Raw genomic sequence first — 13,653 nt, 5'->3', positions numbered from 1 at the left:
GATCATCTTCATATAGCTGGTTTTAAGGTCTATGTCTCATGTTTTAGCCATGTTGAAACACTCAGGGTCTGCTATGACAAGATAGCTGAGTTTTGGTGGAGACATACTGCCCTGGCTGCTGTTGAGTGCATTTCTACATTGGTATCTTAGCATTTGGGTTTGGGATGATTAAAAGTCTAGGTACTGGTTTCTGAATTTGTCTTTGTTGGGTGGGTATTTTGTTCTTTGGGTTGTTTCCTCTCTGGTTTTCAGAGAATGTATTGGCTGTGTTGCCTGCTTTCCTGGCCTGCTCTGCTGGTGTGTTCACAGGGAGTGCCTGCTGTTTTTGGAGGCTGGGTCACTGAGATGAGTTGAGGGAAGGAGGGTTGGAGGAGAAAGTCTTTAAGGTCCATTGGGGATGGGATCAGAAAGAAAAGGGAGACCACAAAAGGTTTCTAGCTATAAATCTGGGGATGAAACCGGGCAGTGGTGGTGCATGCCTTTAATCCCAGCACTCGGGAGGCAGAGTCAGGCAGATCTCTGTGAGCTCGAGGCCAGCCTTGTCTACAAGAGCTAGTTTCAGGACAGGCTCCAAAGCTATAGAGAAACCCTGTCTCGAAAAACAAACAAACAAACAACAACAACAAAAATCTGGGGATGAAACTTGAGGATTGGCTCTCAGGAGCTGTGTGGGTCTGCTGCCTTCAGCCTAATTTTGCTCTGGGAAGAACTGCCCTTGGTCTGCAGGGAGTGCTTGCTAGAGTTGGGATCTGGTGTTGGGAGCTGTGAACCACCCAGATTCTGAATTTCTGGTAAACAACTTGTAATGCTTGCAGCTGCTCTGAGCACGAGACCCTCAGGAGTTCCTGATGGCAGGAGGGTGGTTTCTGGTGGGTTTGTCTGGGGCGTGGCAATCAGTTAAGGATCCCTATATAAGCTGCCCCTGGACATAATAAAGGGGGCATTCTGGCTTCAAGGATGACCCATGTCTCTGTCTGTGAGTCTTTGGTGTGTTTCAGTCTCCAGCCCCTTGCCCGGTTCACAAACTGTGTGGTAGCGCTTACAGCGCAGACAGGTGTGGTGTATCACTATCTGGGACAAAGCAACAAGTTGGGTGAGGGAGGTTAGGTGAAGGTGCTCAGTGGGATCTACAGGTGATGTGGGCAAGGGTGAGGGAAGGCTGTAGCTGGTGTTCTGTTGCAGTGCTAGGGATGGGACTGGGGGGTTGGTTCTAGAACAGAAAGAAAGGAGAAGGTCTGAGGGCCACCTACCTGGTTTTCTGGCAAGGGTGGCCTGCCTGTGGTTTAGCAGGGGCTGCCTGCTGGTGTATGGGCTGGGATACAGCGATGATTGGGGGAAGGAAGGCTAGGATGGGATGGTCCATGGGATCCACAGGCGATGTGGGCAGGGGTGAAGGAAGGCTCAGCTGGTGTTGTGTTACAGTGCTAGGGAAGAGACTGAGGAGTTGGGTCTGGGGGAACAGAGAGAGTGCCATCATGTTCTTTTAAAGGTCCCGAAAGGATTGCTTGGAGTATCCTATGTCCATGTCAACATTCCTGGAGATGTGCAAGAATTATAAGTGTAAAACTAAGTTTAGGATAAGTGATGATTAAGACAAGTGATCAAGAATAAGAATAATCAAGTTAGGGAAGGGCTGTGTGTTTATAATGAATAAGAATTCACTAGCCACTGATACTACTGAAGTATTCTCTTGAAGTCTCCAGGAAACAGCCCAGTGCAAATGTACCCAAATGTCAACAATCTATAAACCTGGGAAATGCAAACATTAAGATGGTAGGTGAAAGAATATAGGGTAGAGGGAGACTATTATAATGTTTGGAGCTGACGGAAGGGAAGCAATTTCTATAGAATTTAGAAACACGAGGGGCCTTAAAGTTAAAAAAAAATAGTGTGTCTTTCATTGTCTAAGGAAGAGAGGTTTCAGATTAGAGGCATGACTGTGGTAGTTAAATTAGCTGCTATAAACTTGTTGTTAAATGACTTTCCTGCTGAGGGTAGTAATAATTTTCCATTCAGAGCACTCAGCTATCTTAGTCCAGAGTCATTGCTAACCTGCTTATCAACTGACTTCCTACAACATCAGTGGGAGTTGGGAAGCCGCACCTTTAGACATAAAGGTTCATTTAGCACAGCATTCATAATTCTTTAAGTTATAAATATGAATTGATAAATTAGTGACAATGATAAATTACCTACTGAATGTTGGAGGATATTCGAAACATATTAGTTCATAGGACTGTTGATATCCAATGTTGTTTTTTTGTACAAGATGACTGGCAAGGAATTATCCATCCTTTATTTGGCATCTCAAGTAAGAATAAAGTCATTACCTCTTTACTTCTTTGAATACCAGAGTTAGAAAATGTGCTTTATATTGAAACAAAATGTGCTATTTTGGAGTATTCATTCCTTCATTTTTAGGTCATCTCCTTATGTACACACACACACACACACACACACACACACACACACACACATCTAACCCCAGGAGTGAATTATACATACATATCTTTCCATGACAAATCTCTTTTCAAAGACATTTTCCAAAGTCCTTAACTCTAAATTCTGGGCACCCTGCCCCTCAGTTGGGCTTCCTCTTTTCAGATGTGGTCTTTGGCTTCTCCAACGTTCTGCACCGCTTTCAGAAGTAAGTCACTTTGTGGTGAACCATTAGAACAATGCCCACTCCAGCTTCCCTCTGTGCATGCTCTATTTCACACTGAGGGAGCCTGAAGTGGCCATGAGTGTATTCAGGATCCAGCTACGGGGATGCTAGATCTGTGGTAGCTTTAGCTTTGGTTTAGGGAAATATGAATTATGTGTGTTCTTGGACATTTCTGTGTATAGTTAAATGATTTCGAGATGCCTCAGTGTAAGAATTACATCCATAAATACTCTTAACACCTGCTGTTCCAATTTCACTCTGTATTGCATAACTGTAATGTGCAGGTGTGTCACCCAGCTAATAAAATGTTAGTTTAATGGGGTTTGTGGTATTGAGATTTTCAGCTTTTAAAAATATATGTAAAATGTGCTGTGTGTTGAGCTCTACTCTTATAATGAGTAAAGCTTTTATGGTATACAAAATCATACTTTAACAAAGCCGTTAAAACATGCTATAGTTTCTTTTCTTCTTTTAAATTAATAGTGTCTTTTTTCTTCTAGACAGGGTTTCTCTGTGAAACCGTCTTGGCTCTTATAGAAGTCACTCTGTAGCCCAGGGTGGCCTTGAACTCAGTGATCTGCCTGTCTCTTTCTCCCAAGTCCTGGGATTAAAGGTGTGTGCCACCACTGCCCAGCAATAGTGTCTTTTGCGCATAGTGTAAAATAAGACAAGAATATGTCTTCGGGTATCTACAAAACTCACATCAAAGATAATCCTTAAAAGTCAGCAGAATGAATTCTCTTTGTGACTCTTAAGTTAGCTAAACAGATGCGAATACTCCCTTTGTTCAACATTTTACTTGGTTATGTGAATGAAGTAAGTCAAGAAAAAGAAGAGATACAAGAAACAGAGAGGAAGGAAAATATAATTAGAGTGGAAATGCAGTTGGGCTTTTTAGAAAACCTACAAAAGCAAGCCTAAATACAGAATTTGCGAGAGTTGGCGGGATGACTCAGTGGCTAAGAGTACTTGTTGCTGTTATGTAGGACCAGAGTTCAGTTTTCAGCGCCCACACAGTGGCTCTCAACCATCCACAACTCAATTCCCAAGAAATCTGAAATCCTTTTCTTACCTCTGGGGGTGCCAGGCACAGACACACATGCAGGCAAAACACTCATACAAATAAAATGAAAATAAGATACTTCATAAGTGAATTTGTTAATGTCGAATATAACATTCAATATGTAAAAAACTTTTTTATATTTTTATGTATTGGCCATAATTTAAACATGTATCCTTTATGATCTCATGAAAACATAAAACACTTAGCAATAAAGTTTGTATAAAAGTTTCAAAGGCTAAGGATAGCCATGCTTTTGAATACCAAGATGTGAAAGCTTGTCCTGTCAGCCAAGACTTCACAAGCCATAGCAATTAAGGCAACTGCAAGGGAGAAGGAAATCGGGAGATCAAGAACAAAGCCACATGCAATAGACATTTGATGTCTGTTAATAAACACGACACAGCTCACACTTCATAGCAGGAAAGAAAGAAGACGTTTGAAAAATGATCTTGGAATGTTTAGTTTTCCAGGCAGAAAACTAGTACATTAAAATTCTGCCTTACACCATACATAAAACGTCAACTCCAGCAATTAATACACTCTAATTTTAAAAACCACTTAAGAATTATGCTAATCCTAGACGCTACAGGTTACCACACCAAAAAATGCAATTCCAGATGTAAGATACTTTGCCCCAGGTTGTTCACAGATGTCCCAAAGACCCCCACAGCAACACGTACTATGACCATTGATCTTGGTTACCCTCCGTAACTTCATGTAACTACTTTCGGATTAGATTTAAGACATGCTTCCCCTGCCTCTTCCTGTCAGGAGGAAATACATCCTAGTACTGTAAATCCACCCCTAGATCCCATGGCTGTGGAGCTCATAGGCTCAAGAGGTGAAACTACTGCTATTATTTTCCTAAAGGGACACGGTGTTAAACTGCTTTCTAAACTCGCATCTCTATGTCTATAGAATAGTGCAGCTCTCAGACCTCCTGAAAGAGACCTCTTTGTGTAGTGGATGACAGTTAACACATGCAGGGACATTTCATTTGTATTTTAATAAATAGAGCTTGCCTGAAGATCAGAAAAGTGAAACAGCCACACTGGCCAGCCTTACAGACCAGGCAGCAATGAAACAAACCTTTAATCTCAGTAGCCATAATGACACACCTTTAATCCCAGTAGCCACACTAGCTTGCCATACAAACCAGGCAGTAGTGGGTGGTACACACCTTTAATCCCAACAATAGAGAGGAATATAAAACAGGAGGAGACAGCTCTCAGACACAGTCTCATTCTGAGCTTTCCTGGAGGCAGGATCACCATTTTTGGACTGAGGTCGAGGTAAGAGCCAGTGGATGGCTGCTTTGATTTTCTGGTCTTCGGGTTGAACCCCAATATCTGTCACTGAGTTGTTATTAATTGTTCTTCCCACACAGAAATTCAGAGCTGATCAGAGTACAGAGAATAAGTGGCTTCGTGGCGTTCTCAGCCACAAATGAGACACTGCATTGCAACCCTTTCCCTTGAGGCTAAGGAAACATTGTGGAAGAGGTGGGGAGCTGGTAAGAGCAAGAAGTCAGAGAAAATGGGGTAACCATGAGTCTAAGGGGCACTCAGATTTGACTCAGTGGGCTATAAAAGAGGCTATGAAAGAGGACATGAAGTTCGGACCGAATTTGGGTGGTGCGGGGTATATCTGGGATGGGTTGGAAGGGAATAGGGGGTGAATATGCTAAAAATACCTTGAAATGCGTGCTTGAAGTTCTGATGCATGATGTGAAATTCACAAGGGATCGATAAAAGTGAAAAAAGAATTGATAAAAACATTATACTTAGAAAACTTTTCACGAGTGCCCAGCTGCTGAGGGTGAACACTGCTGTCTGATGTCCAGAGTTCAATCCCTAAATCGTACATGGTAGAATGAGAGAACTCACGCTTTCAAACTGTCCTCTGACCTCTAGATAAACATGACGGATGTGGAATTTCAAAAGAAAACAGATGGATCCAGGGCATAATTGTGAAGGGCTAAACCATGAAGTTTAAGGAGACGATATGTGAGACTATCCTGACATCTGTGTAGTAATGGATTACTAAAACAGTCACAACATATAGAAATCATTAGAAAAAGACTGAGAATAGGAGCATATAAAATTTAAGACTTTCCACTTATCAGAAAACATTATCAAGGCCATAAAGATAGGGTTGGGAAGATAGCCAAGTGGGTAAAGTGCTTGTTGAACAGGCATAAGGAACCTGACCTGATCCCCATCACGTGGAGGAAGTGGAACTCTTCTGTGGATGGAGTTCATTGGAGCAGACAGTTACATGAGGGCTTTAGAACATCTTGGCTGTGAAAAACATTTGCAAATCTTAGGATCCAGGAATTCCACTCCTGGGTAGGAACCTTAGACAAAATGTGGCGTATATGTGACAGTCCATTAATACTATCCCATCATTACTCCACAAACAGAAGGATTAATACAAAGTAACTGAATTGCGACTACATATACCAGCATGTGTGACTCTCCGAAGAAAGGGTGTTGAAGAAAGCGAAACACAGAAGTGTGCAGTGCATACATACAACTATATTTCTTTCACAAAACTTTAAAATACGAAAAATCAGAATGGAAATAACTGAAGAGTTTGTGAGCCATGCAATATAGTTATGAAAAAAAATCTAAAGAGGGAATGTGTGCTTCAAATCTCGGGTTGCACTGGTGAAGCAGAAAAAAGAGACATGATTAAAGAGGAACACCCTAGGTATTAATTCTTTACAATTGTTCTGTAACTCTCTCTCTCTCTCTCTCTCTCTCTCTCTCTCTCGCGCGCGCGTCTCTCGATATAGAAAGGAACAGTTTTAGTGCTCAGAGCTTAACAATGAACTCTAGCTTCCCAACCATACTAGAGGACAATCACCTCCCCATTTTTGAAAGCTCCATGTCTGTTTGAATAAGGTTCTTGTCATATTCTATTTGTCCTTCGGGCCAGTCAAGTTCTCCTCAGCACCCTTATTGTAGCCATCAGTCTGGAATCATCCTGCAGGGATACTGGTTTACTCAAATTTCGGAGTTAGCTGAGCTGTGATCTAGAAGGCTGCTGCTGCTGTGATAGAGCTTCTGAGGGGTCAGCTCCAACAACATGGGCATGTATCTCAGTTTGACAGAGTATTTGCCTAGTGTGGAAGAAGTTCTGCTTTTGACCTCCAATATTGCATAGAGTAAGTGTGGGGGCGCACTCCTATCATCCCAGGAGGCAAGAAGATCAGAGCCTAAAGTCATCCTCAGCTACACACTATGATTGAAGCTAGCGTGGCTACGTGAGAGCCGTCTCAAACCACACAGAGTAGAAACTTCCTTAAAACACTTGCTTCCCTTCTTCCTCTCTTGAAGTTGATCTCGGTGCAATTTCAGCCTAATTGTGCTTCTTGTGAAGAATTTAAACAAATGCCTTGCCAAGGAAAACGGTGCTTTATGAAGTCACCTTGTAAAGATTACCAGAGAGGCGGCTATTTCCTTAAAGAGCAAAGGCTTCACCAGGGAAAATCCCTGTGGTTGCCACAGGCGGGGCTTTTCTACCTGAGCTGATAACACCGCTCCATCTAGACGAGAAGGCAGACCCCACTTTTGGAAGCTTTGTGAGTAGGTGTGTATTTTGGCATCTTGCAGACTCATAGACCTTGATAAAGAAGTCTTTACCAAGAGGGCCCTCTCCAGAAGCCACATTGCTCCTACGGAGGTTCCAAACTTGGACTCCACAATGGGAAACTGGCTGGCTAGCCACTGGCTCTCAGTTTTGTTTCTGGTAAGTGCTATATCATTTCCTATTAATTGGGAATTTTAGCAGAGTAAGAAGACACCATGATTGTTATTATTTGTGAAGTTACTCAAAAGAGAAAGCATCTATAGCAATTATCTGCCTTGTCAAAGCCAGTTATCACTTAGAAACAGCCAACTCTAGGCCCGATGAGAGAGCAAAGCCAAATGAGGTGCAGTTGCTCTTGTTTCCAGACCACGAGGACCTGCAGTTGAAATTTGTTTCCATTTTTTCTCTTTTCTGTCTTATTTCCAACTGTTGACATGGAGTCTTCATTTCTTTCTACCTTCCTTATATTGCTGCCATTATTAAATAATTGCCTGGTTGAGATGAAAGTGATCTTCGAGATCATCTTGACCCAGCAAAGCTCAATAGAAATATACTATGAGTCATTTGAGAAATGTCTAAATTATCTCATACTTGTGCTGAAAAGGATAAAAGGAAACATGATATTTGAGAAGTGTAATTCATGGGCATTCGTTCAGCATGTAATCAATATAGACAATGTCAATATGATTTCTATTATTTGTTTCTAGGCCCTTGGAAGAGCATGTCTACTTTACATGCACAGCACATCTCGATCAGAATTAGTCACAGTTCAAGTGTTTCAGAACTACATGCTGATGGCTAGCTACTGCATTACACAGAGCAGATATAAAACAATTCCCGGAGGGTTATGAAGGAAATCAATCTAGATGATACACAGTGAATTGGCAACCGTGATTCAAACCCAGTTCACTGGTATTCAAGCTAGAATTTGTTCACCATTCCACCTATATAGGATCCCTTTCTACACACACACACACACACACACACACACACACACACACACACACACACCACACATTCTTTATCATTTTTCCTACATTTGTAAGTCAGCTCCAGCGCCCTGCCTCACTCTCCGGGGTCTCTTGATTTTTGTTTAATAGTTAATGAAAACCCAAGAGCTTGTTTTTTAATCCTCGGTGTCCTGTGTTTAGTTCCTTCTGCACTATAACCGAGAGATCCCTAGCTTAGGGCAAGGGAAATGTGGCAAGTACTTTCAGTTCTGCTACTGGATGACCTTGACTAAATTATTTATTCTTTCCAGACTTCAGGTCCTGCATGGTGTGGGTGGTGATAGATCAGCTAGTGGAGGAACAGGTGATTAATTAAGTGAATTGATTAGCTTTGGATAAAGGCTGTTTGTTTCTCTAAAAGCCTCTGCAGTCCCCCCTTCTATTCTTTTTTTTGGGGGGGGGGGCTGGAGAAATTCATCATTTCCAGGGATGAGTCACATTTAACTCTTTGACTTCTGGTTTCCAGCCGTTCTTTGGCAGCCCTGCTGGTGGCCTCGCTTCTTGCTATCTCTGCCATGCACTCCTATGTACTATTTAGAAAAAAAAATGAATAAATTGCTCTGAAATATATTTACTCCTCTTTCTTCCCAGGTCTTGCACTTCACCTTCTTTTTCATTCATAGTGGGAAATGTAATTCCCGACTCCCAGATGTTGCTGGAATTACACCTACCTTGTCTACAGGTATCAAGGGGCTGATGCAGAGCTGCGTTCCTGTGTCCATCTCACATTCTGAAATATTTCTGATCCCCAAAATGAGTTTTTTTTCTCTTCACCAAATTCATTTCCCTCCAATTTGTTTGTTAGACAATTTAATATAAGAATACTATATTTATACCATTCTCTTCTCATCCCTCTACATCCTCCCAAACACCTTCTACTCCTCAGGTTCATGGTCTCTTATTCTTTAATTATTCTTAAAGTATCTATGGCTTTCAATTTTCTTTCCCCACGGCATCAAATAGTCTCTAAAAGACCTTCAGTTTTGAAAAAGGATCCCGGGCAAAGGAGGCAGGAGGGAACTGATTGAATGTGGTGCCTGCGATCCCTGCTACTTGGGAGGCTGAAGTGAACGGACTGTCTAAGCCTAGTTCAAGACTCACTTGGGTCAAACCAGCTACGATGAGACCCCATCTCACACACAAAAAGGAACAGGAGAAAAAAGGCAGAAGGAGGAAAGAAAGGAGGAAGGAAAGAAGGAAGAAATTAGGAGTGAGCAAGCTAGTGTGGAAAATCAGCCTGTAGTTAGTATGTATTAAGCTTGTACTATATGCAAAACAAGCATGCATTAGTTATTGCAAGTCCCACAACACTGCTGTGGGATAGATACCTCATTTCATAGGTGAAAGAACTGATCCTAGAATTCAGATCACATGTTTGATATTACAGAGCTACTAATGGTGGCACTAGAATGGAGTCTCAGATGTTTGGCTCCAGTTTACACTGAAAACCACTTTACTGTGTTGCTCCCAGTCTGTGAGTGCTCTATAGCTAGGGAATATGAACGAGCCATGCCCCAGACTAAGACCTTTTACTGCTAGGTTGAAATGCTTCTTAGTAATTTGGGGTTGGGGTGTATCAAAACGCATCCCAGTGCTAAAGAGATCTGTTCAGTTGCCGACTAGGATAGAGTTCATCTCCATAGCAACGCATACTGGCTTCCAAATTATTCTCTTAGCCAATGCGCGGAGGTTTGGACAGGCGCACACAGTCGTTACAGTTCACACAAATATAAAACAATAGGTTAGGTTGCCAAAAAGTCTCGCAACCTAAAAGCAGGAAAATATATCAGGGTATAATTAAAGAGGCAGACCCAGCTGGGAATGGTTTAGTCTTTCTCTAGTGAGCATTGTTTAAAAGATGCTAAATTTCTTCTTTGTTTCTTCAGAAATTTACATGTTCATCCAGCATCATTCTTTAGGGGTGATAGTTTGAAAGCTCGTGCCAGTCCGGGAACTGGCCATTGTTTCCGAAGAGAGCTAGATACGTGTTTTAGGCTTTTGCAAGCTCTTTGGTCTCCATTCCAGCTACTCAAGTTCACCATGGCATGACGAAAACAGCCATAAACGATATGGAAAAGAGTAGACATCCCAATGCCATTTTATTTATAGCCAATGACATTTGAGTTTCGTATATATAATTTTTATGTCAGGATATGTTATTCTTTTGATGTTTTCAAGGATTTAAAGTGAAAACCACAAAGCAAACACTCTGAGTTTTGAGGACATGCCAATCTGGTGATGAGCCAGGTGTGGGCCATGGGCCTCAGGAGGCTGATCCTTCTCGTTAGCATAAAATGCATGCCTCAGATTGTCCATTCTGAAAACAAGCTAGATACTAGTAGAGTTATATTAATTTAAAACAAAAATAGATGATCACAAAACACTCAGTATGTCCATATTATTTCCTACCCCTTCCTTACATCTTTCCCAGCTCGTCCATATTCCTTGCTTGTTTTTTCTTCTAGGTGTCTTGGTTGGGGCTGAACATGTTTCTGTTTGTGTATGCCTTCCTGAATTATGAGCAGTCTGACAGGTACTATTACACAAGACAAATTCTTGGGGTGAGTACTGGGCTTTGATTTTTTGTTTCCCTTTTAAAGATGTATTTTTGCTATGTGACACATGATGGCCTAGCTCTTGAAATCCTTGTACCTCAACTTCCCAAACAGCTTATTATGTATGCATGTATGTATGTATGTATGTATGTATGTATGTATATGATTATAGGCATGTGCCACTAGGCCTGGCTAATGTTTTCTTTTGTTGTTGATGTTGTTTGTTAAAATCTTCCATTTGTGGTCCTTTCTGACCCAGCTCTTTGATTTTTTTCTGGGGGCTGGGCATACCAGGGGAAAAATACAGATGCTCATTCAAATTTGAATTTCAGATAAATGATGAATATATATGTGTGTGTGTGTGTGCTCCAATTATACACATAAGTATACAAAAATATTCACTTTCACTTTTTTTGAGACAAGGTTTCATCTGCCTCTTGGCCTCCAGAAACCTGAGATTCAGGGTGTGTAGCACCATGCCTGTCTTCATAGGAAGTTCTAATTTAAGTCAACATGCAGTGCTTTTATTTGCTATGTCTGATAGTGGGTATACTCCTTCAGAGCCAGTAAGGAAAATATGAACTAAGGAAAACTATTAGCCTGTGACTCACAACTGGTTTTCTAAAGTTCATGTGACCCTACAGGGAGCCAGAAGGCTAACTAGACAGAATTCCTGCCTCTGCTTCCACTTTGGCCAGAGCAGCCTTCACCTGCCATATGACCTCGTGCGTATGATTTTAAGAGCTTGCTGAATCTAAATATAAATTGTAGAACACTGTCTGGTATGCTCAAGCCCGCGTTCCATTCCCAGCACTGGAAAATGTTCTGAGTGTTCTGAACATATTAAGGAATAAATACAAACAACAAAGAAAACGGAGAAATTAAAAAGGAAATCTTGGTTGTGGCTTGCAAGATGAGTTGACAGGTAAAGGCAATTGCCACTAAGCCAGATTACCTGAGTTTGCTACCTAGGACTCACACATGGTAACAGGAAAGAACCGACTCCTGCTAGCTGTCCTCTGATTTTCACAGCACACACACACACACACACACACACAAATAAATGTAATTAAAAATTAAAGGAAAACTTCAAAACCATTGCTATGGTTTAGTGCCTCCTTGTGAAAACGAGGAATAAATACCTAGGGGGTTCAGAGGATAAAAGGGAGGCTTACATTGCTGCAGAACTCAGGGCCTACTGACACGTTGGAATATCTCGGGGATGAACAAAGATGAGAAGGCTGGAAAGGGGGCAGTCAAGTACAGAAAAGGCGGTGAGACTTAGCTGAGTGCACTGGCTTGGGGGTGACAGTTGCTACCTGGAGTGGTGTACCGAGGCCCTACCTGGTTAGGACAGCAAATTTGCTTTCCACTTCTCTGTACTGTGGAGTAACAGACAGGGGATTGGTTACAACACTTTCATCTTGACAGAGCTTCTTTTAGTAGCTTTCCACAAAGACTCACTCTATGTTCATATTTAAAGGCAGTTCTCCTTTGCAAAAAAAAAAAAAAAACCCTTTTCTCGTCATAATCAAAGGGCACATGTTGAGATCACAATGACTTTGAATGTTCTGTTCATTGCTTATTCCACTCTGCTGTTTTCTATTTTAAAAGTGCATTCTCCATTTCCTTTTAGAAGCTAAAACTCCAAAGGAAGTGTTAATTTGTCCTAAAATAGCTTTATATTAATAGAACAATGCAACAAATATGACTAGTTATTAAGAACTTGCTTACTTCATGACCAAAAAGTTCGTTGCCGAGAAATGAATCATACTGATATCCTGTGGATGTTTCAATTTTTAAAGCCTTATTTAAAAATGAATTATAGGCATAGAGAACCACTCAGGAATTCCATAAAAAGACTCAAATGGAAGTCATGATATATACACAAAGGATCTATAGGGTATGTATGTATGTATTATATATGTGTGTGTATGTATGTATGTATGTATGTATGTATGTAAAATTTTTAAATAATATAAATTTTTTTCTGAAAGGTCCCAGCAAGACATTATGAACCAAGGAGCCTCCAAAGATGCCATTGTGCTTGTCTTCTGTTGACCATCTGCTGCTGGGCATGCAGCCTACACAATAACAGCACTTTCTTTCCCTAGTGAGACTCCCTTGGGGGAAATAATTTTCTTTTGCAAGTGGTTATCAATCTTAGATAGCCACTGGGTTAGGGGCTTGTGTCCATTTCTCCCAGCTCCATGACCCCATCTGATACGGACGGACCCATGTAGGTCTTTGTATGATGCCCCAGTCTCAGTAAGTTGTGTGTGCATTGGTCCTAATTGTGTTTAGAAAGCCTTGTTTCCTTGGTCCTCTATACCCCTCTGGCTCTTACATTCTTTCTGCTTCCTCTTTTGCAGGGTTCCCTGAGCCCTGAGGGGAGGGATTTGATGGAGACACCCCATTTAGGATCAAGTGTTCCAAGGTCTCTCAGTCTCTGTTTCTTGTGCCTTTTCTTGGCTTCTCTTCCTTTTGTTTGTTTTGTGCTATTCCATTGTATAGTGTTTGGTTTATATTGCTATTATGTTATATTATATTATATTACATTTTTACTTAGAAGCCTGCTTAGTTTCTAATGAGAGGTATAAAGGAGTGGATTTGCAGGGAAGAGCTGGGAGGAGTAGGGGAAACTGTAATAGGGATATAGTATATGTGAGAAAAAATCTATTTTCTTTTTTTAAAATTTAATTTATTTATATTTTATGTATGAATGTTCTGCATGTATGCCTGCATGCCAGAAGAGGGCACCAGATC

At 41.2% G+C, this 13,653-nt stretch overlaps 1 protein-coding gene across 1 annotated transcript in view; it reads left to right on the top strand.

The window, feature by feature from the left end:
- The first annotated feature begins 7,406 nt into the window (after window positions 1–7,406).
- The window catches only part of Nox1 (NADPH oxidase 1), a 27,544-nt gene continuing 21,297 nt past the window's right edge, over window positions 7,407–13,653 (top strand). The window contains exons 1-2 of the mRNA XM_038317095.1: window positions 7,407–7,481; window positions 10,798–10,893. Of these exons, the coding sequence (XP_038173023.1) occupies window positions 7,437–7,481; window positions 10,798–10,893 (141 nt within the window). The 5' untranslated portion in view covers window positions 7,407–7,436. The remainder of the gene's footprint in view (window positions 7,482–10,797; window positions 10,894–13,653) is intronic.

Source organism: Arvicola amphibius, chromosome X (assembly GCF_903992535.2).
Source record: "Arvicola amphibius chromosome X, mArvAmp1.2, whole genome shotgun sequence".
Lineage (NCBI taxonomy): Eukaryota > Metazoa > Chordata > Mammalia > Rodentia > Cricetidae > Arvicola > Arvicola amphibius.
Note: the sequence above shows the minus strand (reverse complement) of the source record. Positions and strands in the feature narration are given on the sequence as shown.